The sequence below is a fragment of the Peromyscus leucopus genome, chromosome 1, assembly GCF_004664715.2.
Source record: "Peromyscus leucopus breed LL Stock chromosome 1, UCI_PerLeu_2.1, whole genome shotgun sequence".
Classification (NCBI taxonomy): Eukaryota; Metazoa; Chordata; class Mammalia; order Rodentia; family Cricetidae; genus Peromyscus; species Peromyscus leucopus.
This window is the reverse complement of record NC_051063.1, coordinates 88,990,370-89,018,089: the sequence shown is the minus strand read 5'-3', so window position 1 is coordinate 89,018,089 and position 27,720 is coordinate 88,990,370. Positions and strand designations below refer to the sequence as shown.

Genomic DNA, 27,720 nt, shown 5'->3' with positions numbered 1-27,720 from the left:
CATATATGTTTTCTAAAAGAGCCATCTGGAAATAAAGGCTTGTTTACATGCTCCCTACAGACAGAGCAAAAGACCAAACCTTTTAAGAAAAGTTTTAAAGAAGGTTAGACCTGACAGCCAACCAGAGACGAAATTCATTCATTCATTCATTCATTCATTCATTCATTCATTCATACATTTGTTTTATTAAATGCAAATGCCAGAAAATAGAAATAGTGCTGGGCAAACAGCAAATAAGCCATGGTAGGGACCAGAGCTCAGGGTCTGATTCCTTAGCTCAAGGCACATTGGATGCAGCTGCTATATTCTCTCAAGTTTTAGTACCTTCTGAAAGTCAAGAAAACAAGCTGAGGAGGTGAATGCAGGATGATTAATAAGAGGCAAGCATTGCTCCTCAAAGCATAACTCCTTGGTTGGTATCTTTAAAAGATCTTGAGTCAACAACTCCCCTTCTCCCCCTTCTCTCCACTGGGTGGGAGTTCTCTCTCTCCCTCTCCCTCTCTCTCTAATAACTATATTAATTTCCAAGCCCATGCAACAAAGCTAACTTGTTCTCCCACCCCCATCCCCAGCATGAGACATGTTTACAATTGTCAAAAAGAAGACAGGGTCCCAGCAGCTAGAGAGCCCCTAAACACAACAGCCAACAGACGAAGCTGGAGCTAAATTAGCAATGGAGCCTTTCCACACAAATGGACATTGCTTCTCTTTCCACATGAAGCATCGAATTTAACAGTGTTGTTTAAATAAAAAATATGCTCCTTTACATGTTAGCAAAACCTTCAATGTGCTCTTCCATCTTTCTAAACTTGGCAAGACTTTTCCTCTAAGCCATTTAGAGTAACCAACAAATGTGAAAACCTAATTCTATTGATATTTTTTGAATTTGCACACTCAATTCCTTCATTTAGGCTACTACCCATGCTACCACTATATGAACCAGTTTGTTAAAATGTGTTGCAACTAAAGCTTGGTGGGCTTTGAATGCTGGAAAATCTTTCTCGAGGGCTAATGAAGACAGAAACTCTGCCCGTTACAATATTAAGTTTGTTTCCTCTGGTGATTCAGAGAAGTGAGCAATCTGTCAGCAGTGCATTGAGGGAAATTACTTGTCTTGGAGGAATAACTGCTGACAGTCACTTTATCTCAGGGCTGACCCAAACATCTCCCCACTGACAAACAAATTACTGTCTAACTTTGCAAAGGTAGCTAGCTAGTTTTAATTTTGATTGCTCTTTCAGAATCTCTTATATAAATACCCACTCCCACCATTTATTGTATTTTTAAAGGGTAGCAGATGTATGCAGCAGTGTATGTGGGAGGGCGAGAAAAAAGGAAGACAAATGATAAGAAAAGGAACTGTGAGGCTTCAAGACTGTGCATGAGGAAGCTGGGGAGCGACTCGACATTAAGACTGGCAGCATTACCAGTGACTGACTGGGTGAGTGAACACATTACCCACACAGTACTGTAGGAATTAATTTTCTTCAATAAAATGATTTTTAAGGATCATATATTTCACAATCTAAACATATGTCACTGTTTCATAAACAAAATAAATGGATTAAAATAATACATTACCAATATGCTGACATGTGGAGATATTTTAATTAGAAATTCTTAAGCTGTGTGGTATTTAACTGCTGGATTTGCCAAAGAGAAGCACGCATCATTTAATAAGAAGGCAAGAGGCAGGTGTATCACTTTGCATATGGTACCAGATTGTGTTTAATATAAGCTACAACTACGAGACAACATTGCTCCCAATTAAAAACAAAACAAAGCAAAATTACCGTAGGATCTATCATAATGATAGTAACTACATGAAATGAATCAATACACTGAAAACACTTTTAAATAAAAAAAAATCCAGAAGTCAGGTTCTGAGACAGTATTTTCTTCAGACAGAATCTAACATAGTATCTATTTAAAGGCCATATTTACATGACCACCTCATTATTCTAGTCCCCTTTCTTGAACGTTCTTTTTGACTTACTTAAGGACCAATGCTAACACAGCTACAGAAAGCAAATGGCAAGTGGTCCAGAAATGTATACGGTGAGAGCCTCGGAGTAAGTAGCAATATAATATATTGTTTACTGTGGAAAGTGCCCTCTGTTCTGGAAAGGTCAAAAGCATTGTAACCTTAGAGTTACAGTTTCCGATTGTTCCCAGGGTTAAATACATTATCAAAATTAATGATTCGAGCCCCTCAGCCTTCAGATATATGAGTATTCGTCCCTCCATCTGCTCAACTGTTTAACTAAAAATAGCACCTTTGGCCTCCTCTCTCCTGATACTGTGCCCCTGAGGCAGGGACAACCAGGCCTTAGATCAGAACAGCTTTCAGTGTCTTCCTTAGTTTAAAGACAAACTGGAATATGCTAATGTCAGAAGGGTCATTCAATTTTTAATACCTTTTCTCCACTTGATGCAAACTTTCAGTCTTTAGGGTATAACTAATGCTGCTAAGGTTGCAGATTTATTTACATTAGAAGTGACACCTTCTGAGGAAAGAGGTAGAGAAAGTAAGTCCCGAGCAATGCATTGGATAAGGGCCAGTATGTTACAGAGTACTCCTCCTAGGAAGCTCTATTTGTAACGAAAGCCAGGCACTTTCACAGTTTATCCTGACCCCAATTATTAACAGAACCATGACATTTTAGCTTGCCAAAGAGAGGAAGAAAGCCCCAGCTTACAGAGGAGGTAATTTAATAGCAGTAAAGCAAGTTATTATTAAGTTTTTGCTCTAAATATTCTAATATTGTTCTAATATTCTAATATTGTTGCCCAGCAGTTTAGATCCAGGTCTCTACTGTGTTGTTTAAAGATGTCACAATAAATATGACATACTTAGGCCAGGAAGTCTGGAAACCTGCCTTTCACACAAGTGTAACCAGTGTAGCACAGAAATAAACATCAAAGGCTTGTTGACATGCAGGAAAATAATCTTTTTGATGCAAAGAAAAAAAAAAACACATATCCTTCCTCAGATACAGATCTAACCTATGAGCTCTACACCTCCTCTCTATGTAGACAGTTGTAAGAAAGGAAACTAAGAGAGAGAGAAAGAGAGAAAGAGAGAGAGAGAGAGAGAGAGAGGGAGAGAGAGAGAGAGAGAGAGAGAGAGAGAGAGAGAGAGAGATTAGGTAACAAGGAAAGACTGAATGTAGGCAAAAGGACACATGAGTTGTGAAAGAGAATAGAAAACTAGTTGTTTTTCTACTTTCAACTCTGTTGGCGTTTTTTTTTTTTTTTTTTTTTTCTTTTTTGTACAGTGAAAGTGTAAAACCCTAATCGAAGCTCCAATGGCCAATACAACTATGCAGAAGTTCACTGAGTTTCAGGGGGTTGGGAGTAGCTTCCTTAATCCAGCTGCTTGATGTTTTTATTTGTGAGTTCATTACAATAAAGAGGTTTCTTTATAATAAATTTTCTTTTTTTTTTTTTTTTTTGAGACAGGGTTTCTCTGTATAGCCCTGGCTGTCCTAGAATTCACTCTGTAGACCAGACTGTCCTCGAAATCAAGAGATCCACCTGCCTCTGCCTCCTGAGTGCTAGAATTAAAGGTGTACACCATCACCATCCAGCTTATAATGAAATTTTTTAATTAAATAATACAATTTTAAAATGGAGGCAAGAGAACATAGTACAAATAAACCCCAGGATGCTCTCAGACCAGATACACTTAGACTACAAAGCTAGAAAAGTTCTTGCTAGTATGGGTTTGTGATTTGGCCCAATTAAAGTGACAGACATGTGACATCTGCCTAGCTTCTAAGCCAGCACCTTTGTGACTCTGGGAAGCTATGGCACGTCTGTGGTGACACCTTGGGCTCCAGAAGCCAGGTCTGACACCGCAAGCACTCATGCCTATGAGGGAGGATGTCAGGGGTGAAGCATGAGGTCAAGAGAGAGGTCTGGTGGAAACCTAGCTAAAGGAGGGAGGAAGGGACAGAACATACATCCCTGTAGACAACCCAGACGAAGAGCTTGAGCCAAGGTCACCTGCTTTCCAGTCTCCTAGGCACATTGTAGCTCCTTGGGCTGCATGTCTTGAGTGGGTCAGCTTGCTACCTACCATCACACAGAAAGGCTACCCCCATCTCCACACACCTCTCTTTATTCCCTCTGGATCGAGCTGATTTTCACACTGCCCAGGAACATGGTGCATTTCTATAGCCAATAAAAGGCCTCTGAAAGAAATCTCCTCTGGCATTGTGTGGTCTGTGTCTAGTCATGTCAGAGGGGAAACCCCAGTTCCCCTTCCCCCATCACTGGAGAGTGACAGAGAGTACTGCAGACCATTCTCAGGCCATTTCAGGGTGGCCTTTTGTCTTGTCCTCCTCCTCCCTAGATGTGATCACCCCATCATTTACCATCATTTTCCAAACAAGTGGATTGAAAAGTGGCAGAGGAGAGCATTCAAAGGGTCAGAGGTTACTGATGTGTCCACATGGATAGGACCAAAGGGCTGAACATAGATACAATGAGAGTTTTGATAGGAGAGGAATGTGTAAAGTTTCCCATCTGGGTTAGAATATAAAGTTTGGTATATGGTCTCACCCAGAAAATGAATCTTTTGGTAAAATCAGTAGCCACCTGGCAACCATTCAATATTTGCCAGTCCCAGAGAGGGACGCTCATGGTTGACACAGGACAGGGATACAGCATGACACCACAGAGAAGGCTGAGTTCCTGTTGCAGAGAAGGACTTCATCTTCTAAAGGAACACATACAGAGAGGCATGAAGTCCCCATAACACAGAGGAGTGTTTTTCTGGGTGGTTAAATACTTTAAGGACACCCAAGAAACTTGTGGGTCCAGCCAGGCCTAGACACCCAACTTCAGCCAATGAAAATTGAGTTAGGAAAGCAGTTCAGACAGGGTTAGCAAGTATGGGTTGTCACCCCGACGCCTAGAGTATTTAGCAGTTGTGGCAGGCTCTCTGGACCTCTCTGCCCCTCAGCTGTAGAACTATACAGTATGAATCATAGGTAATCAAGCTTCCAGGGGAGGATAAGGTCAAACAGAAATGATCTTTAGTTTAAGTATTTGTTACACATAATACAAGATTCTACATGAGAATGGGTAAGAGAGTGTGGCAAAACAGCTTTGAAGCTACTCACAAGAACACAGCAGTATATAACCTAGTTTTATTCTTCAGGTTAGGTTTTGCTTTTTTCTCTGAAGGAAAAGGAAAAAGAGAAAAGCCTCCTTAGGACTGAGGAGAAAAAAGATAGGCTTTAGCATTCAGGCTGTTTGCCACTTTTCAAAAGGCCTAGAATATTCTGGAACCATCCAGTCCCCCACCCAAAGAAGCACCGATGGACAGAAGCATTCATACCTCAATCTGTTTGTGGTTGTAAGAGTGGCCACCACCATGTTCAAAGGTGTCCAAATTCCTGCCAAAACGGTCACTTATGCCCTTTAGCCTTGGGTTAATTTGTGGGTGGGAGACATGACCCTTCTGTTTAATGGCATATTCAGAAAAAAAAAAAGACAAAACATACTGTCAGAACTCATGAAACAACACGGAATTCAATGCAGGGTATAGACCACATCAAAGAACAGAATGCAGTCCTAGACCTGGCCTCTCTGTTTTACAGAAACTGGTCACAGGACCAACCAGTGAGTACTTGCTCCTGCCTCTAAGTCAAGAGAGCACCCACAGCACAGCCACATAGCTGGGCAAGAACTAGAGTAGGGTTACCAACAGGAGGGCTCCTTTTAGAGCTTCCTCTGATGCTTGGAGTCAGCCTAGTGTGGGGAGTGTATAAGGCAAGTGTCTGTGAAGAGAAGTAGCTGGCCATCCTGCTGCCAAGATGTCCCTGTTCCAGGTATGTCTAGTGGGGACAATTTTGTGCTGCCCAGGTGAGGCTTGTGATAGAAACTTCTCCAGTGTTGCAAACATTCTCCTTACTGACCCAACTGAAAATGTTTAATGTTGTGGGGTTTTGTTTGTTTATTTGTCATTGTTAAACAGTGGCACACTTTTTATGGTCAAGTCTCACAGGCAATTGCAACACAAAAATACTATCTATTCAGAAGCTCTTCCTAGATTCAAAAGGAAATCTCAAATAAAATCAAACAAAAACTGTCTTTAAGGAACTTTGAAGTGTATGGAAATTTAACTTATCATGTATTTCTAAGTAATCTAATGCTAAAACTTTGACTCTCTGTTTTTACCACTGAAATATATTCATATTTAAAGTTAATTTATGGCTTTTCTGGGGGGTGTTAGAAGTGTGTAAAGGCCACCCAGGCCTCTTCTAAATACCTCATTTTGCTATGAGGAACATAAAGTGCAAATACTTTTTCAGTCAGCCTCCAAGCATGATAAACAAGGGACACTGACCCTTGTCAGAACTGAGTTGGGTACCATGCCTAGACCTTTAACCCTGTGAGAACAAGGTCACACTACACACTTGGGAACAGGGTTTCTATACTTTGCTAAATAATCAAAGTAACTAGGAATAATGGCTCCTTGTTCCATGAGCTACAAGGAGGAAAAGGCCCAGCGTAGTCTCTGGTCTAAAGCTGATAGTAGAAAAGCTAATCTGTATATTTGTGTCTAATGGAAATGCAGATGAAATGTTGATAAGGAAAAGGGTAACACGTTCAACAACTAGCTTTAAACATTGTAAAACTGTTAACTTTCCAAAAGAGAGCACACAATTCCAAATTGTGACATCAGGTTTCCTTTTGAAAAAGCCGCAACTGGCATTTTTCTCTTCCATTTCCAGTATGCTAAGTACAGAAGGTGTTAATTCTCTGGACTATGATTAAAAAATGATTTACCATTCAGGCCATTATTTAGAATACAGCTGGCTTGCAGGTTTTCACTAAAGCACTGGCCCTTCTCCCACATTCTTTTTACCTCCTGGCACTTACCTGGAGCTGTAAAGGGCTGAGTCCAGAAGCAGCAGCAGCTGCCATTGTTGACGGAATGAACTGTACGGGGTAGTTATCACCTGTCGGGAAGAACAATGCGTACAGGTTTAGACAATGCACAGGGAATCGCAGCAGACAAGTATAAACATGGTCCTTGGCTCGCCCCAGCTTTACAACATTGCCCTAAGCCCAAACATCTGCAGAAACAAAAGGCTTAGCTGGGCACAGGCTTGCGCTGCTGCCTTGGAACTTTTTGTTAACAGATAGCTGGTAGGCAAACTGGCAAAACATGAATGTGATGTTGAAAAAAATTAAATGTGCAATTCAAGCATGTTCGCTCCTCTACGAATCTTGTAATACATCATTTTTTTTTAAGAGTCAGAAAAAAAATCTTAAAGCCAGGCTGATGCTCGGCACACTGTGAAAAGAGGTTTTGCTCTTAGAGAAACTAAGTTTGCGCTTGGTAGGTAAAGTGTAGTCTTAGAATCCAAAGAAGACTATTTACTAATGGCTGGACATAATGCTAGGTTTTATCTCATGAAAAGTTAACAACATGATAAAAAAAAATCCCCTTTAATATGGCTCATCTTACCTGCTGGCACCCTGAAATGCTGGCACTTTAGTGACTGTAGAAATCTGTCTCTTTTGGTTTTACCTCTAGTACTAGAGTAGTGGAGCTTAGTGCAGAATCACACACACACACACACACACACACACACACACACAAGGCACTGATTGAACCATTTTTGGTGATGATAAATAAATAACTACACATTTTGCATGGGCTGTCTGCACTGAAAACCTGGGCGTGAGTGCTCTCTATGCTGCTGTAAGGTATTTGAAGGCCAAGCCAACACCTACCCAGGAGATGGAAGAACACCTTCTATGACCTGAGACACAGGCCATGGCCAAAGACCCAAAGAGCCAAGAGAAGGGATGAGGACATAGTAGAGTGGCAGCAAGTGAACTAAAAATTAATATCTGTGGATGAATCACACAATATCAATGACTTAACGTAGTAGCACTCTGGCTCTAGCTACTTATTTAAAGTCAGTGTTATGTACTATCTCTAGGCTATATTTTAATAGGCTGTTCCCCCACACATTTTTGACATTTATAATAATCATGCTGTTTTGCATGAACTTTTCCACACTGAACACAGAATTTAATAATGAAGAGACGTTGCAGGAAGAATTCCAGGCACTGAGATTGTCAACTAGAAAACAAGAGAATGTCTTGTTTTTGTGTCTGCATGGGCGCTAACACCTGCAGCTTGCCTGGTACCCCTGCTTGCCATGTAAAGTGCTACTCAGCCAGCCCAATGTAAATGTTAAGTCGCTTTCACTTTTAACAAATTGTTAGCTTCTGATCTGCAGAGTCTCTTTGCGTCATATCCATAATACCTCATCAGACCATTGAGCACAGTGTGTGCCTGTACACAGTTCAGTAACAATTGGCTTCTGATTGCAAACGGGGTGCTGCTGCCGTGCATCACTCACGCCATATTGTGCCGGTCTCCTATGGAGTCATGTTCAGAATATCTGACCTTGTTTTTCCCCTTCCATGAGGTTGATTTGAGTCTGCCCTATGCTATGAGCTTTTTAAAAAAGATAATGAGGCAAAATTATTTTTATAGTAAATGACTATCACTTTATGCTTAAATAAGTCTACTGATCTTCTTGATATTTAAACTAAATTATCTGAAGAAAGACTATCTTGATCTAAGGCAAATGGTATTTTTTTCTTTTGGTGGATATCTTATCAGCTTTAAAAAAAACCCACAAATGATACTGAATTAATGATGTTTCAAAAATAGAGGGAAAAAATAACCATTCCACCCATCAACACAGACCTCCTCCCCAAACATTCTAAAGCTGTTCTTTCTTTAAATGTCATGCATTATTCATGCAACTCTACACCACAACCCCCTCCCTAGAAGTTTAATACCAGTGGCTTTATTTGTACTAAAACATTTTTCATGTCAAACATATTTTAAAAAATCAAACTCTGAAAGAATTCCCCAGGGCACTCCTTCTCCATAGCTGTCATGCCACTGTGCCGTGAAATAGTCGGCTTTTTACATGGTTTCTGGCTTGCCAGTTAATTTATGACTATCTCTACCACACCCTGTAGTACTCTCCAGCTCACCTGCTGGCTACAAACAGCTTTCTTTCCACTGTTGACAAGCATATTTTCAAAATATTTTTAACCTTTCTGCGGGTTTGAATCTGCATATCTGAATAGATCTTCAGAAAGCTATTTCTCCAGAACCCATCATTGTATCAGTACTAAAAGTCAAAATGAATACATTAGAGCAATGGAGTATATCACCAAGGATGGTTACAAGAAGGAGGGGAGTGGAAAGGCAGGGGAGGAGGGATAAGAGTTACCATAGGAAAAAATGTAAGACAGAGAGAGATTTCAGGGCAACATGAGTTTAGCTTATGGTAACAAAGTTACACACTTCCTTCTACCCACTCTAATTTTCTAATTTGTAACAGTTGATCAAGAAAAGTTTGCAGAAGCTGACTTGGCAGGGAATCAACCAACATGTCACAGCAGTTTTTTGTTTTTTGGTTTTTTTTTTTTTTTTTTTTCCGAATTTGTTTCTGGATGTGAAATGTTTGCATGAGGACCATTCTTTTTAAATTTGTACAAAGGAAGCAGCAGCCTGTTATAACAGGTTTGCTTTAGACATGACTGTAATCTGGCCCTTCTCAGACTAGAAGTCTGAGAAGAGAGTCCCCAAACATCAATCTGAGAAGCAATGGTCATTCTCTAAGTCCATCTTCTAACTATCTAGCTATTATTGTAGAGCGAGCACAAAACAGAATTGAGACCCACATAAATGTGGCTAACGCTGAAATCCATCAAAGCAGGCAACATTCCTTTGGCATCCCCTCCACATCAAGAGTCCCAAATGAAAGAGAAAGAATAAATGCTTAACTTTCCAGAGACACTGAGATAAACCCAAACCTTAGTGCATTTAATTAATCACTAGAGGTAGAGAACTTATCTACCTTATCAAGACCCTGGAACACACTAGACACCCCTCAGAATATTTTGAGTGGATGCATTTTATATATAAATCCTACTTTCTAAAAGGAATCATTTAAAAAATCAGAAAAACACACTCAAAATCTCATGGTAAAATTCTGATCAACTATTTTCATTCTTTAGAGAGGCAAGGGATTGGGAGAGTTGTAGATCCTAAGATTTTTTTAATTATAGATATTAATACACTGTAAAAGTCATTTTGAGAGTTGGGAAGAGTAGAAGGGAGAAAGAAAAATCAGAATTAGGAGTGAGGACTCAGATTCTTCAGTAATGGAATAAAGTCTCTCATTTCATTTTCCACCCTCCAAAATAAAAGACCAATATGTTACACATCCCTAACTTCACAAATTATTATGGTGGCACTATAGGAAGTTGACAAATCCAAGGGCCATACTTTCATGAGGTATCATTAGAATAATGTCACTATACAAAAGTTTTTAATTCAGAATTGAAGGTGTCACTTTTTCCCATTTTTTCTTGGTCCTCTGAGAAGATAAAGTAAGTTCAGACTTACCCCTGTAGTAAAGGTTTGCAGGTAATATGTGATATATTTAAAACTTTAACACACTACTTTCAATTTGCTCAGGGCACATAAAAAATAGAAAGCATTATGATATACATTTCTGAAACCAGCACACATTCTCATGTCTCCTTCTAAATTTGCCTTCTATTCATCAAATACTATTCAGGTGAAAAGATTTTAGCTTGGTTTTATTTATTTATTTAACTATCACATATATTGCTCTACATGCTTCTTAAAAAGCTAAAAATCATGGGCCATATTTATCCCTTCACTTATTTTGTGGATGCATCTTAGATTCTTGGCCAATCATCTGAAAATCATGGCATTTGCATGATGGTAATTAAGTAAGTGAATATGAATGAACAGATACAAACCGTCCTCATAAGAAATCAACACAAATGACAACTCAAAGCTCATGTCTAACTACAGCTCATTTGTGACAGAATCTCCACACATGAGAAGACACAGGAAATAAACCTTGATGTTCATAACAAAGGTTGGGTTACACCAATGAGGGTATCTTCTTGCTGGACCTCAGCACTCACACTGAAAATAGAGGCACTGATGGGAGCATTGCAGAAATGCTTCCATTCTAGATATGTGGATTGAATTAATCCCTGTTCCAATGTTGGTGATACACCTCTACTTTGAAATATTCTGAAAGAGCAATGGCTGGCTTTGTAAGATGTTGCTTGGATAAGCTCAAACAAAATTATTTTTTTAAACAAAAAGTTTAAGAATTCTTTAAGTTTATGCCCATCTCGACTATGTTCCCAAGAGTATAAAATATCCATATGGAGAACCTTAGCCTGAATTCTAAAACCATTGTTTTTGATATGTAAAGCCCCAGAAAACTTAACGCTTAAAAATTTTAGTTTATTCTTTTCATTTAATAGAATTCTTTTCATTTAAAATAGAATACCATTTATCCCTACTTATATCTTAGGGTTGTTATAAAAATTAATGAGATTACTCACACACATGGGGTTATCTTGGCAAACAAATGGTATGCAATAAAAGAAAAATCAGCTAACAACTGTAAGCATTGTATGCCAACCAATTAAACAACTCAGCAGAAACAGAAAACACAAAAATTACCTAACTACTCAAGCTCAAATAGGACATCTCAACAGACCTATAACAAACAGAGATTGAATTAGAGATCAAAACCCCCAACAAAGAAACAACTCTACTAGAAGGGTTTCCCAGCACTCTGTCAAATGCTGAAGCAGCATTTATGCCACCTTTACGAGCTCTTCCAAAAAACAGAACAGTTCTCTCTATTCTATGAGGTCTCAAATACCTTGACAACAGGTAAGTATGTCACAGGAAAAGAAAATTTAAAACCAATATTCTTCATAAATGTAAATGAAATATCTTTAATAAAACATGAGCAAATTCAATCCAACAGAATATTAGAAGCATTATTTGCCATAATAAGCAGGATTTATCCAGAAATTATAAGGTGGTTCCATCTAAGCAAATCAATTAAATGCATTACGTAATTTAAAAATAGAACAAAGGTGCATGGGGGATCTTGCATGATCATATCAAAATTATACAAAAAGCATATTCAATTATTCCATGAGAAGAACTCCCAGAACTATGAGTAAAAGAAAAACTCAGAATGACCAAGAGGTAAAGATTTCCAGTCAACATTGTACTCAATGGCAAAAATTAAAAGCATAGCCTCTAACATCAGGAACAAGATAACAATACTCATTTCACTGATGTCATTCATTGCTGTCTTGAAAGCTCCATCCAGTACTACTACACAAGAAAAAGATGGGAAAACATCCAAATTGGTAAGAAAAGTGAAAAAATAATCTATTTTGGAATACACACACACACACACACACACACACACACACACACACACATATATATTATATATATATGTATGTGTGTATTTATATATATGTGTGTGTATGTGTATATATATATCATATACACATATATTAACACACAAATGCTCAATTTAATTATTTGTGCCAAGAATAAATATAAATAACCCAAAAGGAAATTAAGAAAGAAATTCCATTTATAATCCTGCCTAAAAGAATTTAACACCTGGGAATAAATCAAACCAAAGATTACATGGAAAAAGTTACACCCTGAAAACTATAAAACACTGTTGAAATAAATAATGAAGCCATGAAATTGCCTAAGTGTCCACCAACTGAAAAAATGGGGGAAAATGTGGACACACACATGGAACACTATTTAACCATAAGAGGATCAAAGTGTGTCATCTGTGTCAACACGCATGAAACTGGCCATCATTGTGTTAAGTGAAACAAGCCAAAGCACAGAAGGACAAGTATTGCATGCTCCTGTTCATATTTAGAAATCTAAAGTCAGTAGTGCTCATAGAAATTGAAGGTAGAATAGCAATTGCCAGAGGTTTGGGGAAACTTGAAGGGGAGAAAGCATGAGACAGTTTGATCAATAGGTACTAAGATACAATTAGACCTGGCATCCCCACTGCCCAGCATGATGACTACAGGTCATGATAATGAGGTAGTATATATTTCAGGAATGAAGAAAAGATTTTAAGTGTTTTAGCATTAAAATATTACAAATGTTTGAGGATCTTGATAGGCTTACCTTGATTGAACATTATATCATCTATCTATGTATCAAAACATACACCATAAATATTAACAATCTTCATTTGTCAGTGGATATTTTTTAATTCAATAAAAGAAATAAAGACAGATACACAGATAAAGAAGTATCTGTATTGACAAGACGACAACATTATTATGATGTCAATACTATTCAAAGAATATACATATTCAAGAAAATACCTATCAACAATCCTTTACACAAAATGGAGAAGAGCTGTTCTTAAGCTCATATGTAATTGCAAGGGTCCCTCAAAACTGCAACAATCTTTAAAAAGATGAATAAAGTTAGAAGACTAACACCACCTCAAGACTGACTACAAAGCTACAGTCACTTACACAGTGTTGCACTGACATAGAGACAGGCTGGCCAGCACAGCAGAATGAACAGCCAGAAATAAACCCTCATGCATACATTCAATTTATTTTTGAGAAGGTATCACAACCATTAGAAGGAAGAGGGTGGTCTTTTCAACAAATGCTGTGAGAAAAACTGGATGCCCACTTGCAAAACACATGGATAACCAATTTGTATATTTTGTGTATGACTTTCTCTTGTACAGAAGCCATATATTAAGCTTTAGCTACTAGCATAGAATAAGGAGTACATTGAGGGTCCAGGTACAAGTATACATCCTGTTCTTAGAATCTCTGAGGAAAAGTCAAGGGTGTTGGTCAGGCATAATAGTTTTAAAATCCCAACTACATATGGCAGTGGTCAGTTGCCTCATCCTTGGAATACAAAGCAGGCTAGACATGGTTTTATTTTTCATGCAAGTCAACCCTGTTCTGATGTACACACACACCGGCAAGTGTGGAGGGGTTTTCTCCTTTGATTTCAAGCATCCATACTCAAGTGTGTTTACTATCTTCCTGACTGTTGCATTTAGGTCTCACAATGGGAGCAAGCAGAGCAACTAATATCTGGGACTTATGTTCTGGGCCCTCGTGGATCCCTATCTAGAAAGATGTCCTAATTATGGGACCAAATAAGAATTAAGATTGAGGGACTAGAACTTAGTAAAGTTACTTCTAGAAAAGCCAGCCTTGAGATGCCCCCTGAAGATGCCTTCTTTATAGGCATCTGGCAGCATCCTGGTAGCAAGCCTCCTCAGCTACTTAGAGGTGGAAAATCTCATATGGTGTGCACCATAGCTGGCACCCTACAATTTCCAGAGACACAAATCACACAAGTCAGATCACCTGGAAAGGAGTGAAGACTCAGAGCCCTAAATGTGTCTGTGATGCTATTCTAACATAGGATCCTAAACAGCCAACTTCAACAAGTAGTGAGTGACACCCCACAAAGGTCCTTGCTTCTGGCAACCAGGACAGTTGTTCAGTCAGCTGAATTGATTTACTTAGCTCACAAACACCAGGAAAATATGGCTGTTCTGGGAGAGGTGGAGGAAGCTAAAGGAAAGGAATTTATGTTCCATTTTATGAGGACCAAGGAAGCACTTGCTCCTCTTCTCACTCAGGGGACCCAGATATGGATATGTGCCACTGTCTTTCAGGCTTGTGTATCTCTCTCCTAATATAGTAGTTGCTCATGGACATTTCAAGAGAACTGATCATAATTCAGTTTGGGGCAAAGTGTTTGCTTGTCTGGATTCCAGTTCAATAGTGCTCTCCTCATCTCCTGTGATGGCCAAAGACTGCATGGTTCATTTTCATCAATGTGTAAATTCTCTACTCATAGCCTAATTGTGTTTAATCCATTTCAAACATAGCTTTACTTTATAATAAAGTTTAGATTAACCAAAGGACTTAAAATTCAGGTTAAATTATTTGATATAAGATTGGAGTTAATAGAAAATACCTTGAGATAGCAGCTTGCCTGTGATTGAGACTCTTCCTATAAGCCTGACCCCACTGTGCTGTTCTCAACAGGATTAGCCAGTCCAACCAAACACAGTTTTGCCACCCAAGGACACATCTCTGAGTTCACTGAAAGTCACTAAGTCCTATACAAAATTGTTCCTGTCCGTATCTTCTCACTTACATGGTACAACCTCATCAATGCCTGTGGAAAAGAAGCAACCTTAATTCACTGAACACATAGCCATATCTGCCCCCTGAGAAAGGACGCCATTGCTGTAATAAAATTAGGCAACATACAGTAAGATATCTATAGTAGCAGAGAATAAGGCCCATGTGTGGTTTTGAGCTGTAGAGAATATTGGTGGTAAGAATATTAAACCAACAGACAATATCTGTGCATAATTTACTGACTAGCTCAGCGATGCCAGCTCTGAATCAAGATGAAACAATAAACTTAGTTTACATCAATAGTCGAAATGAAGTTGGCATAAAGAACTAACTCAGAGTGAGAGTTATGGACATATGCTCCCTTATACTGAATGCAGAGGCCAACTTTATAGACAGGGGTAACTTGCTGTGAGAATTCTGTTGTAGGAAATTGAATGTTTAACAATTTGAATGATGTAATTTCTTCCACTAAGGTTTCTAGAAACCTCATGGGAATACAGGCCCAGGAGCCATAATCTAAGATGTGGAAAACAACAGTACCTCAGATTTTAGAATATTTACATAGACTTACTGATGAAGAAAAAAAATAATACAAAATGTTTTAAAAACCAAAACTTTTCAATATCATTGTACACCTACCATTTCCTATCTCAGAGCACTTTCTCCCTTTTTTGAACCTGAGATGCCCACCATTGACTTATTTATGTTTGAAGATTTTTTAATCAGCCCTCTATTAGATGGACCAGTCCCTCGGCACCAGTATCCTCCTCACAGATTCCTTCCTCACAGGAAAGGGAGTTCCCTACCAAACACAAGTAAGACATTCATGGTCAGAGCTCAGGGCTGTCTCATCAGCTCCTTTGGAATCTCAGGGAGGTGGTTTCTATCTGTGGCTTAAGCATATTCAAATGCCTTTGTTCACATGCGAAGGCACATATGCAAGAAACTGCTGCCCTCAGACTGGCTGGTTCGCATAATCAGGTTAATGTGTTAAAAAGAACTTGACACAGAAATTATTAATGAGCAGAACAAGGTCACTACTTCTGAGCTGGGGTCACTTACAAAGAACGCACAAATGAAATTGAGGTTGGCTTCTGTGTACTTGGCTATTTTCTGACACTGGATTCCTTTGGCAACCTATCTTTAAACATTTAATGCCATGTTTACAAGGAGGCTCTGAAAGGGCTTCAAACCATTATGCCCCTAATTGAATTCCCCAGGAGTCCAGTAAACTCAGAGGAAAAAAGAAAAATCATAACATTTGCTAAATCATCTCAAAGCATATTTCACTACAAGGTTATGTGACCTGCTTTTTTTTTTTTTTTTTTTTTTTTTGAGGTTCAAGGATGAATGAAGAATATTACTGAATGCTTCATTATTTAGACCAAAATCAAAAAGAACTTTACCCATTAGTGGTGAGCTAATTATATCAGCAGTTTTAACTTTTTTTTTTCTAAGAGAAATCTTACAAAAAAAAAAAAAAAAAAAAAAAAAAAAAAAAAAAAAAAAAAAACAGCAGCAGCATTTTCTACAGTGTGTGACCAGTTTCCTGGTGTGTGAAAGCTCAGTGGAGAAAGAAAAGACCTGTGGACAACCAAAGACACAGCTAACAGTAAAGGTGTGTGTGTGTGTGTGTGTGTGTGTGTATGTGTGTGTGTGTGTGTGTGTGAGAGAGAGAGAGAGAGAGAGAGAGAGAGAGAGAGAGAGAGAGAGAGAAGCAAGAACAGCGCAGGACTTCATCTGTGAGTTCAGAACAAAGTCAAACAGGAGACAAGAAAGTAAAAGTTCTAGAGACCAATTAGTTATTACAATGCCCTGCCTCACCAGCTCTGCTTTTACTTTAAAATAGACTTTTTTTTTTTTTTTTTTTTTTTTTTTTTTTTTAGCCATAGCTCCCTTGTCTGCTCCTGTGTTTGTTGTGACTACTGAGCAAAAACATATGGGCCTGAGCATTTCCAAAACTGTGTCGCGGCTCTCCACTTACCTGGCTTGTATGTTATTCCAGGGGGGAAGAGGAATCCCTGTTGGGCGGCAGCAGCTGCTGCCAGGGTCCGCTGGTCATGTGGAAAAATTGGGATCATGAGCGGAGGCATGTGCCCCTGAACCTGCTAAACAGAAGAGAGCCTGTGATCAGAGAGGGAGCAGATGTCGCCAAGACGCATTTGTTTTCCACTGCTGGAGGTGCTCTGGTACCCACACAGCCACCCACCTCTAACCTCTTTCCAGATCTGAAGCTGAGAAAATTCAGGCAAATTTCACCTAACCCCTCCTGGAATGCCATTAGGACCTCGGTGCCACCATTTCACCATAGACCGACCACATCCCTGCTTTGACTACAAAGTGGTTAATAGCCTTCTCTCTTGACTTGTTTTTCTCACCTTCTTTCTTAAAAGAAAGAAGAGGAAAACTAAATGTTCTTTTCTCTCCCCCTGTGGGTGAGTGGTTTTGCCCTCTCCCCTGCATTGCATTCTAAGCATCATTGTGAAAAAGTATTCCGTGTCCTTGTCCAGAAAATAATGTCTAATTGTTATATATTCCAGAAGCTGTGTCTCCCTCATTGAGGAGCTTCTTCCAAAGCTTCACTGCATTATATTAAACACACAGAGCTTCAGATTTAAGGCTACTATATCTTGGCGCCCAATTAAACTAATATCCTTTGCCATACACACCTCGATGTAACATATAAATTGCTTGTCAGCTTTATGCACTGCCATGTAGCTCAGTAATTATGGAGTTGTATCCACTGAGCAACTCATAATAAATCCTACTATATCAGATTTCATTTGACCTCAATAAACGTATCAAAGACCACAAAAATGCAAAAGAGAAAAATATTCACTCTACATCAGTATTTGTACTCCATATAAAGGAAATCAGAGCTATGACAGAATCATGCTCCTGAAAATCACATTTTAATTTCCTAGCTCCCTTCTTCACTAGCATGCTGCCCTGGTTCCAGCAGAGCAGAGCTGGAAGGCTTTGTCCTGGCTTTGGGGGCCTCATTCCATAGGCTAGCTATGGGAATTTCCTCATTTAAAGACCAGAACAGAAATGTGTCAAAAGGCATGGTCTTTTGGTTCAGACAGATCTATGACTTTTTACTAGCATGAAAGGGCTATGTGATATACTATTTAAGATATAAATGTTTGCCAGCAATTCTACAAACCCAAGCACTTCCTCTGTCTAAATTTCTAAATCTCTTCTTTAGGCAGAGTACCACATATGAGCTGATGCTCCTATCTAAAGGGTACCAGCTTGCCTTCTCTTGGTCCTGACCCTGCACAGCCAGAGACATCGTGCAAATGCTTCTGTATGGGTCTGAGAGGTTTCATTTGCCAATCGTCTTTCTCTGGGGAATGCCCTAAGATGTAGGTTAATAAAGGGCAAGCAAAAAATAAACACTTTACAGTATTTTTTCTGAATTCATTTCTCAGGAAAATCAACTTACAATAAAAAGGTCTTTGTGCAATTACTACCTTGCCAGTGGGGCGTGAAAGAAACTAGCTTTGAGCAGCTATTTCTTCTCTTTTAGCTGAGGTAAGCCCAAGCTTTGTACATGGGAGAACAAACTTTCCCTGCTTAAATTGGTACTGAACCTCTCTCTAGTGCCCGTGTCTCCCCTTTAGCCTGGGAGAAAGGCACCAGATTTGCTGTCCAACCCCAGTTTTCTGTGACCCTGTACACATGTGCAATGTTCAAGATGAAAGCGATGTATTACATGCCAGAAAACAAAGCACAATATCATTATGAGTGACCACTGCTCATCAAAGAACATCCTTTCATGGTCCTCCAGAAGTGTGGTACTCACATGTGCCTAGAGTACCATACAGATGCTTTACCCTAAAGAGGAGGCAACATGTTGTTTCTTCTTTTTCTTTTTTTCACCTAGCAGTGAAATAAATTGCTACTGTGTGTTAGGGATTTGAGAAGCAGCTGAAAAAAAATCACCCCACTCAGCTTGAGAGAGAGAGAGAGAGAGAGAGAGAGAGAGAGAGAGAGAGAGAGAGAGAGAGAGAGAGAGAATAACATGTGATGTGTCATGTATGGAAGATGATGCTGAGACTGAGCAGTTACAGGGACAGAACTAGTCTCAAAATGGCTTTTAGGGAAGCATTGTACAAAGATGAATTTTCTGATAAATTTTTCCAAAAATAGCTCTGAGATGTGACAGCACCTGCCCTTTCCCTAGAAGTGCTGTATATTTCTACATAAATGTGTGTGTGTGTGTGTGTGTGCATGTGTCTGTGTGTGTGTATGAAAATACATATACAAAACATATGAAGCCATTCCAACTTTATAATTCTATGATTACTAAAAAGCTGCCATTAAGAAGATAGCGGCAGAGGAGTGCCACAAATGGGACATCTACATCACCCCAGCTTCCCAAGGCTCAGAAACCATCACAGAAGAGGGAGCAGAAAGGTTCTAAGAGGTAGGGGTCAGTGAAGATGGGACAAAAATAGTGTGTTCAGATGTGACAGGATTGAGCCCTCAGGAGTTCACAGCAGCTGTGGCTGCCTGCACAAGATGAAGTCAGTCACCATTCTAGCATAGAAGGGGAAGTTCATGAGCCTCTACCTCTAACTGAGGAGCTCTAGACAGGTGATCGCTTCTGGGGCACAGAGAATCAGTTTTCTTTAAGGATCTGGTCCCTGTAGATTGACCGTGCTCCAGGTGATGGTCTCACACTCAGGAAGTATGGGCAGTACAAATTGTACTTGAAGAGTTATTTTTAAAGTGATGGGGTGGGAGAGGCTGTGGAGATGGCTCAGCAGTTAAGGGCACTTGCTGCTCTTGTGGAAGACAAAGTTTGGTTTCTAGCACCCACATGGAGTCTTGCAACCATCTGCTACCACAGATCCAGGGGACTCGATGCCTTCTTTTAGTCTCAGTGGGCACAAGGCATACATGTGGTACACATACGTATGTCCAGGCAAAATGTTCACATGCAGTAGGTATAGAGAAGTAGGGATAGATCTGGGGGGCTGAGAGAAGACTGGAAGAACAGGGTGAACATGACCAAAATTCATTGTGCTACAAGAATTAACAAAAATACTTTTAAAAGAAGATAGTGTGATACATTACCTTCATTTATTCAACATGTATTTATCGAAAACTTACAATGTCTTTGTTAGTGAACAAGCCCAAGTCTGTACCCTACATTTCCTGAGCTGTGTAGTCTTGAAAGACTTAGCTCTCCTGACCCTATTTGTCAAATCTGTGAATGCTGACTAGGAACTTGACACAGTCATTGTAAGGATATGACAGACAACCAAAGCCAAGACTGAGCACATTCTCTAACGTAATAGTGTGGTTATATTATAGTCAACATTAGCTCTTTGGATTTTTTGTATACTTACCAACAGGAAATTATCAAATGGATAAGCAGAAAAAAGTGGATCTTCCCATAACTCTACTTCAAGAAGGAAAACATGAACTAAGTCCTTCATTTGAGAGAGCAGAGACTTGTCATGCACTTAGCAGACAATGTGCCTCAATGAGTGTAACCCAGTCCTAAGCTTCTAGAAAACCATGAGAAAGAAGAGGTGGAATAACAAGGACTGTCTGGAGATGAGACATGGGGGTCTCTACTGTTCCTTGTTAAGTAGCATCTTAGAATGAAATCGAATTTAATTTTCCATTAGTCGGGTTCAGGGGAGCAGACAACACAAGGAACAGTTGGCAGGGGCCAGGCCTTAGCTCTTGACTGGGATTGTCCATCTGAAAGTACTGCTCTTGCAGTAAATGGATGTGGTTGTTTTCATTTTTGTTATGTATATGATGTATTTTTTATGGTGTCTGTAGTATGAATATGTATGTTCATGTATGTGAAGCCTGTGTGTCTGGATAAGTGCACCTATGAAGGTCAGAGGACAACCCTGGGTGCTAGTCCTCAACTTTCACCTTCTTTAAGACCATCTTTGTTGTTGAACACTGCAAATGCTGTAAACTTCCAGAGAGTCTCCTGTTTCTGCCTCCCAGCTCCTTCTGAGAGTACTGGGATGACAGATGTGTGCTATCACACCCAGCTTTATGTAAGTTCTGGGAATTCTAACTCAGATCCTCAGATTTGCACAACAAATGCTTTGCCCACTGAGTGATCCCTCCACTCCCTAGGATTGTTTTTAATACTAAATACGTAAGTGTAGGTGTTTCATTCTGTAAGAATTTGGGGTCATTCCTTTCTATTATACTCTACAAATTAAGAAGTTTAAAAAAACAAAACCCTCATTGACAACTATTATCCAGAGGTTGTTTCCTCAAAGAGGAGGGAATAGAGATAATTTGAGAGCAGTAGTGCTAACAGAACTAGAGTTGGACTGGAACGCAGAGAAGATCTAGGCTGGTAGTTGACAAAGTGAAGTGTCTGGCCAACAGCATCAGCAGTGTTTTCATAGAGCATTTCTCCAGACCCACAGCACATCTTCTGAGTCATATGCTATGAGGTGAGGTCCAATGATCCAAGAATTAAAACCAAAATTTCATGGAGAATAGTAATGTTTTGGTGTGCATCCAAACACACCAGAGGGTTCTTTAAAACAGACAATGCTCTACTCCAGGCTCATGGACTTGGGGATTCTTTGTATTGGAGTCAAAGCTGGAGAATGGACATTTCTGAGCAGCTCCCAAATAAAGCTGCTACTGCTGACCCAGGGACCAGTCCTTGAGAATCCACATTTTAGTCCAATCCTCAAATTCAACACACAAGGAAACAGACCACTAGAACACTTAAGATACAAGCATCTGACAGCTGAACCTAGAGTCCAGAACTGCCAATCACTCCACTCAGTATGTTTGTTATTACATGGTGACTTCAGTAATAGTAAAAAGAGAGATCAGTTTTAGTCAAGGGACCTAGAGGTCTCCCATTGATAGTAATTCTGCATGTCAGGACCATATTCTTGGAGACAGTTTTTGAGTTCGGATAATGTAAACATTGTCAAATTTTAAATAAAGTTTCCTCTGTTCTCTTGTTGTTACCTTGAATTTATTTGCTCTTGATATTTACTGTCATGAATTCCAATCACTGATTACAACACATTCATTAGCTATGATCATTTAGCTCCACAAAATGAAATTGTCCTTAACATTTTATTCCAAGTGATGGGGATCAAACACAGGTCTTTGTATTTGTAGGCAGGAGTTTTACCACTGAGCTACATCCACAGCACCTTGCCTTTCATTTATTTTAAATAAAGCAATAATGTGATGGGGCAAAGTGCCCTTTATTAAAGCCAGGATCGACACCCACTGGTGAGAATGTAGTCTGAGTGCAGACATGACATTTCCTCCTAGAGCTTTAATTAGCGAAGTGGTGACGCTATCTAATATCTCTCATTGTTCCCTTTATGTCTCCCTTGAAAAAGTGATGTGTTTACCCTATCTCATTTAATCCTCACAAGCCCACGAGACACTCATTTTATCTTCATTCATTTAATGAGAAAGACAAAGCTGGATGAAGTTAAATACCTCCATCAACTAAAGTGTGGTATGTCCAAGATCCAAGGTCAGATCAAGATCTAAGTTTGTGCTAGTCAGGTCTAGAGCTTCTATTATGAATTATCATGCTATATTAAGCATGAAGTTGTGTCTTGCAAAGCAGATCTAAATGGCATTAGGGATACAGTGCTCTGTAATAAGAAAGAACTGGCAGTTTTCCAGACAAAGTTGCAGGTTTCCATGCAGTTGTAGCAAACAATACAGGAGATCATAGGAAGCCTTTATCCAGTGTCTTTCAATGGGAAGATGCTAGAATTTATACTACAATAGCACAAGAAGACTGACAGCATCCCCACAACTTACTCAGATCTGCCCAGCATGTTGAAAACATTGTCTTAAAAGCTTAGCAAGGGTAATACAGTTCACTGATACTTCTACTGTCCTCTACAGCCTGCTCACCAGCAGTTTCTCCACGTGTACATTGTAGTCTGTTGAACATGGGAACGAAATGGAAAGAAGAGTTGAGTAATGAGTAAAGACTGGGGAAGAGGACTTGGTGGCCACACAAAAACCACATAGCAGACACAATACTTTCTTCTTCTACAGGCTGTGAACTAAGGTCACTGCTCTCAGTGTCACTGGTAGGGTAGATGAAGCATTATGAACACATAAAAGTTCTATGTATTCTGAAAAATTTGATCCATTCTGATTTTTCTCTCTCTCTCTCCCCATTCACGACTCACCCACTTGGTGACATGCTGGGAAGGATAGTCACATGGGAGAAGACAACTTTCCAAAGAATTTTACTAAAAAAATAAAAGTAATCAAATTCCCCACACTCCATCAAAGAGCAACTAGTCTCCACATGTCTTGTCATGTGGACATATCAAAATTTCAGATAGCATCTTTCTTTCTTGAAACTGTAACTTTCCTTGTATATATTGAGATATTGTTTAATTATTCTATAGATAAAGAGAAGAAAATGATTTTATTAATACAAGAATAAAGCTTGATGTAGCCAAAATAAATCTCAGCATGAAAATGTCATTATTTTTACTGCTTTGGAAGAAAGCACTAATTGGCAGGGTATTGAGTGAGTTAATGAGAAAGAAGGATCTCATCATGGGTCAAGCTTAGTGCATCCTGGAAAAACAAACGACCCCCAAGCACAACTGTGTCCCTATCCTACCGTTCTGCAACCCCTGACTAACGCATTTCCCTTTTAGAGAGGGTGGGGAAAACATTCTCCATCCAACAGTCTACATGCCTAGAAATTTTAATTGGTAGGGTGTTCCTTGCATCTTTCAGGAAGGAAGACAGCAGCAGATGCATGTGAAACACTTGGGTCCGCTCCCTTCCAAATTCATGAAATAGCATTGCTGTGTCAAGACTCATGCCTTTGTTTTCCCTGTGCTAAGTTGTTGACGATGCCATTTCTTGCCATCTGCCCCCAGCTTCATTAAAGATACATGAATGGGCTAACTCTTGCCTGATAGCTTGTGAGGGACAGGTGCTATTGTTTGTCCCTGAAGACTTGCACTAAAGATCTGACTCAGAATACTTGAGAAAGAGCATCTGTAGCAGTCAGTCAGAGAGCAACTTGGCAGAGACCTGGCTGTGTGCTAATATGCAAACAGAGTGACACTCAGGGGGCCTCATTTTCTCCTTCATGGAGATGATTTCACTTTTTTAGTGATATGCAATAAGTATTTGTATTGAAAAATCATGTGAAAATTAATGTCTATGTCTGAGCTAAAGACTGAGAAAGTGACATTTATTTTGTTTTGTTTTTTAATGATTTATTTCTAGAAAATAATTCCTGGTGTGGTTTAACTGGAGAAAGTTTTTTGAAATGTTGGAAAGAAAATCTCCAATGTATGTGTACACCATAAGAGAAAGAAAGAGAAAGATGAGAGAGAGAGAGAGAGAGAGAGAGAGAGAGAGAAGAACACAGACAGACACAGTGGAAAAGGGTCAGTGTCTCTAATTGCCTCACTTTCCACTGGAAAGAACAGCTGAGTCATTTGCATAATGTATTATCACCCCTGCAAAAACTATAGCATCTAGAACAATGAATAAAAGGCCCAGGGAACTTATATGAAGAGTTTTCAAATGTAGACAGGTGTCCCCTCTCTGCCAAAAACTGCATGTCAAACCATAGTGCTTGAGCAGTCCATTTTGGAGGATTATGAAGGGAAAGATCTCATTTGGTAGCATATATTCTTGCTTCAATAGAAACCTTTTTAGTGGAATATGTTCTGCTAAGAATGTGGAACACTAGAAGACTCTGTTCTGCTCTTTCTTAGAAGGTCCATACACTGAGTTATGTTGACCATAGTTTCCAGTATCCACTATGCTCTTCAATTCACTAGCCATGTCTTTGTAGGTACACACAAAGATGCTGAATGGCCAGTGTCATTTTTATTTTAATCTGCCCCACTGCGTTCAACATAGGGATAAGAGCATAACAGACATTGTGAAATGACTGACCCATGGTTCAGAACAAGACCAGGAATTTCCACATTGTGGTGACATTGTGCCTACAGCTGCAGAATAAGCACAGTATTCTTATTCCAGAAGAAAGTGTCAACACACATCTTCATATAACATTGTTTGCATTTGCTTGTCTTATCTAGCAAATGTCTAGCTGACTGCAGTTGAAGAATAATCAAAGGGAAATCCTGGCAGAAGCAAATCTGGAACAACACATCTCCTAGAGAATTTGCACTCAGAATCCTACCAATAGTCAATGCATGCACACTGGGTAGATGATGCAGTCCACCCACAAAAGGATGCTTGGTTTCTGTCTGTTGTTAGGAGAGATTTTAATCTCACCATCTCTTTTCCTTCTGGCCCTCTCTCCTTTTCATCTACTGTCTCTCTCCTTTATTCTCATCTTTCTTGGGTGCCAGTATGATAATAGACAAAACAGTCTGTTGTCATTGTTAATTATTCAATTTTAATATAATTTAGTGTCCTCCAGAATTTTTGAAATTCTTACTAATTGGTGCAGAAAATCCTCCAAAGGTAGTATAATTTAAAAGCGTCCTTCACAAAGCCTAGCCTCTTACTTCGGTCATCTTTGGTGGGCAAATTAACAAAGAGCTAGCATTATGGTGCACATATACCATTTGACCTAGTTTGATTCCTGATTCTGGGATAAGCACCATGACAAAAAGGAACCTGGGGAGGGATGGGCTTATTTGGCTTACTCTTCCCAATCATAGTCCAACAGTGAGGGATGTCAGGACAAGAACTCAAGCAGAAACCTAGAGGCAGGAACTGACGTGCTCCTTGCAACTCACTCCTCTTGCTTTCTTCTACCATCCAGGACCACCTGCTTAGGATGGCATCACCCACAGTGAGCTGGGCCCTCCTCTACCAATCAATAATCAAGAAAATCCCCCCCAGACTCACCTACAGGTCAGTCCAATGAAGGTAGTCCCTCCCTGGTTTTCTCTCTCTCCAGATGACCCTAGCTTGTGTCAAGGTGACAAACCAAGCCACACATGACTCTATGCACTCCATGCCAACAAGTTAATCTAAGAGAGCAGCTACAGCACTTGTTTCTCTTCACTAATCAGACCTTTCAGTAATGAAACATGAAATATTTACAGAAGAAATGAAAGAGACACAGCTTGTCCCCAGCTTCTCATTATGCCCACAACCTTGCCAAGAGTGAGTGAGTAGGCAAAATCAAATCAATTTGTTTGGTTGTCCTTACAACTGTTATTCACCCCTCTTCCAGCCTCGCTCTCTTTGCTTTCTTCTTTGGTTACTGAGGAGAGAAGTGGTCTGTGAGAGGACAAGCATAGCAGCTGTCAGTCAATGGGCACATGCCCTACAACACTTCTCCAGATACACCCCAAAGAGCAAGGCCAGTCCTGATGGAGACGTGCATCCTTCTCAATATCTCTTCATACCCACAGCATATGCTATGCACCAGCCCTATTTGCCTGACATCTTATTCATCTACCAGATCCCAATAATGAAGATTATTGCTTTAGTTCTCACTTATCTGTATATGTTTTATCTAGGCATGAAACTTTTCAGAGAAAAGAACATGGATTTGACATTAACCAACTTACTTTCTACCATTGTCTCTTCCTGTCTTGTCCCTTATTCCTTATTCCAGGAAATGAAGAGCTTGACACATAGCAACCTCTGACACTCTTGGGAGGCATGTTACCTCCTGAGGAAGGAGGCAGTGCCAATTTTAACTCTTCAAAAATATATATCACATGCTTATCACTGGATAGTTGGTAGCCCGGTATTAGAAATATAAAGATGTCCCTGGTCTCATTTCATCACAAAGTACTATTAAGTTAGTCCTCACTATACCCTATTATAGGTCCTCTTGTCCAACAGATTGTTTGAAATAATGTCAACTAAGCAAGGAAGAATTTGCTTAAGGAGAAAATCAAATTATGGCCAAAAAATTCCATTAAGTATTGCTCCATGGTATTTCCACGGTGCATACACCAGAAAAAATTCAAGAATATTTATGAGGACATAAGTCAGATCACTTTCTAAAAAAGATGATAAATGTTAATTAAATGTGCTTAAGTTTCCTTACTATGTTTTAAGAAACTCTCACCAGGAGGGAAATAGAATATCCCAGCCATAAAGAAATTAATAAAACATGTTATGCAAAAGTAAAATTTATGATTCATTTGGAATTAGATATCTACCACCTTTTCAATCCATACAAATGCATAATCTTGTCAATTAAATATTATTGTTAAGGTCTAGTAGTATGTTAAAATCACTTTAAAGTGCGACTAAGGAAAATTCATGTGTGTTTATTACTCCTTAAGGGTCTATTAGTGGGCATTTTATTCAGATCTGTGCTGTAAAATCTGCATAAACTCAGCATATTGTTATCCCCATGTGTGCATTTGTTTGGTTAAAGCAGAACAGCAAATCTCAATTTTTGCAACTTCTGGAAAAGTCAAGAGAACTAAAGCAGTCTTAATTTTAATCAGATACAAACAGTTATCACTACAGAAGTGAAGAGTTGACTATTATGCAAATAGTCACAGTTAGTGGTCACCGGGCCATCACAGAAGACCGAGCTAGTCAATTACTCTGGATATTTCCAAAGACTAGTGAAGATGAATGTCTTATGCTAGCCTGTCTTCTGTCCAGAGAAGTATGAAGCATTTTAGAGACTGATGATTGTTGTTC

The 27,720-nt window shown here is 39.3% G+C and overlaps 1 protein-coding gene across 15 annotated transcripts in view; it reads right to left on the bottom strand.

Moving 5' to 3' along the window:
* Sox6 (SRY-box transcription factor 6) overlaps positions 1–27,720 on the bottom strand; it is a 560,497-nt gene that overhangs the window by 102,938 nt on the left and 429,839 nt on the right. For 10 of the 15 annotated variants that reach the window (XM_028884562.2, XM_028884567.2, XM_028884566.2 and 7 more), the window contains 3 exons: positions 17,078–17,201; positions 6,895–6,974; positions 5,348–5,470 (listed from right to left, as the gene is read on the bottom strand). In XM_028884562.2, coding sequence (XP_028740395.1) covers positions 5,348–5,470; positions 6,895–6,974; positions 17,078–17,201 — 327 coding nt within the window. The remainder of the gene's footprint in view (positions 1–5,347; positions 5,471–6,894; positions 6,975–17,077; positions 17,202–27,720) is intronic. The other 5 variants (XM_028884557.2, XM_028884560.2, XM_028884569.2 and 2 more) reach the window with 3 other exon arrangements.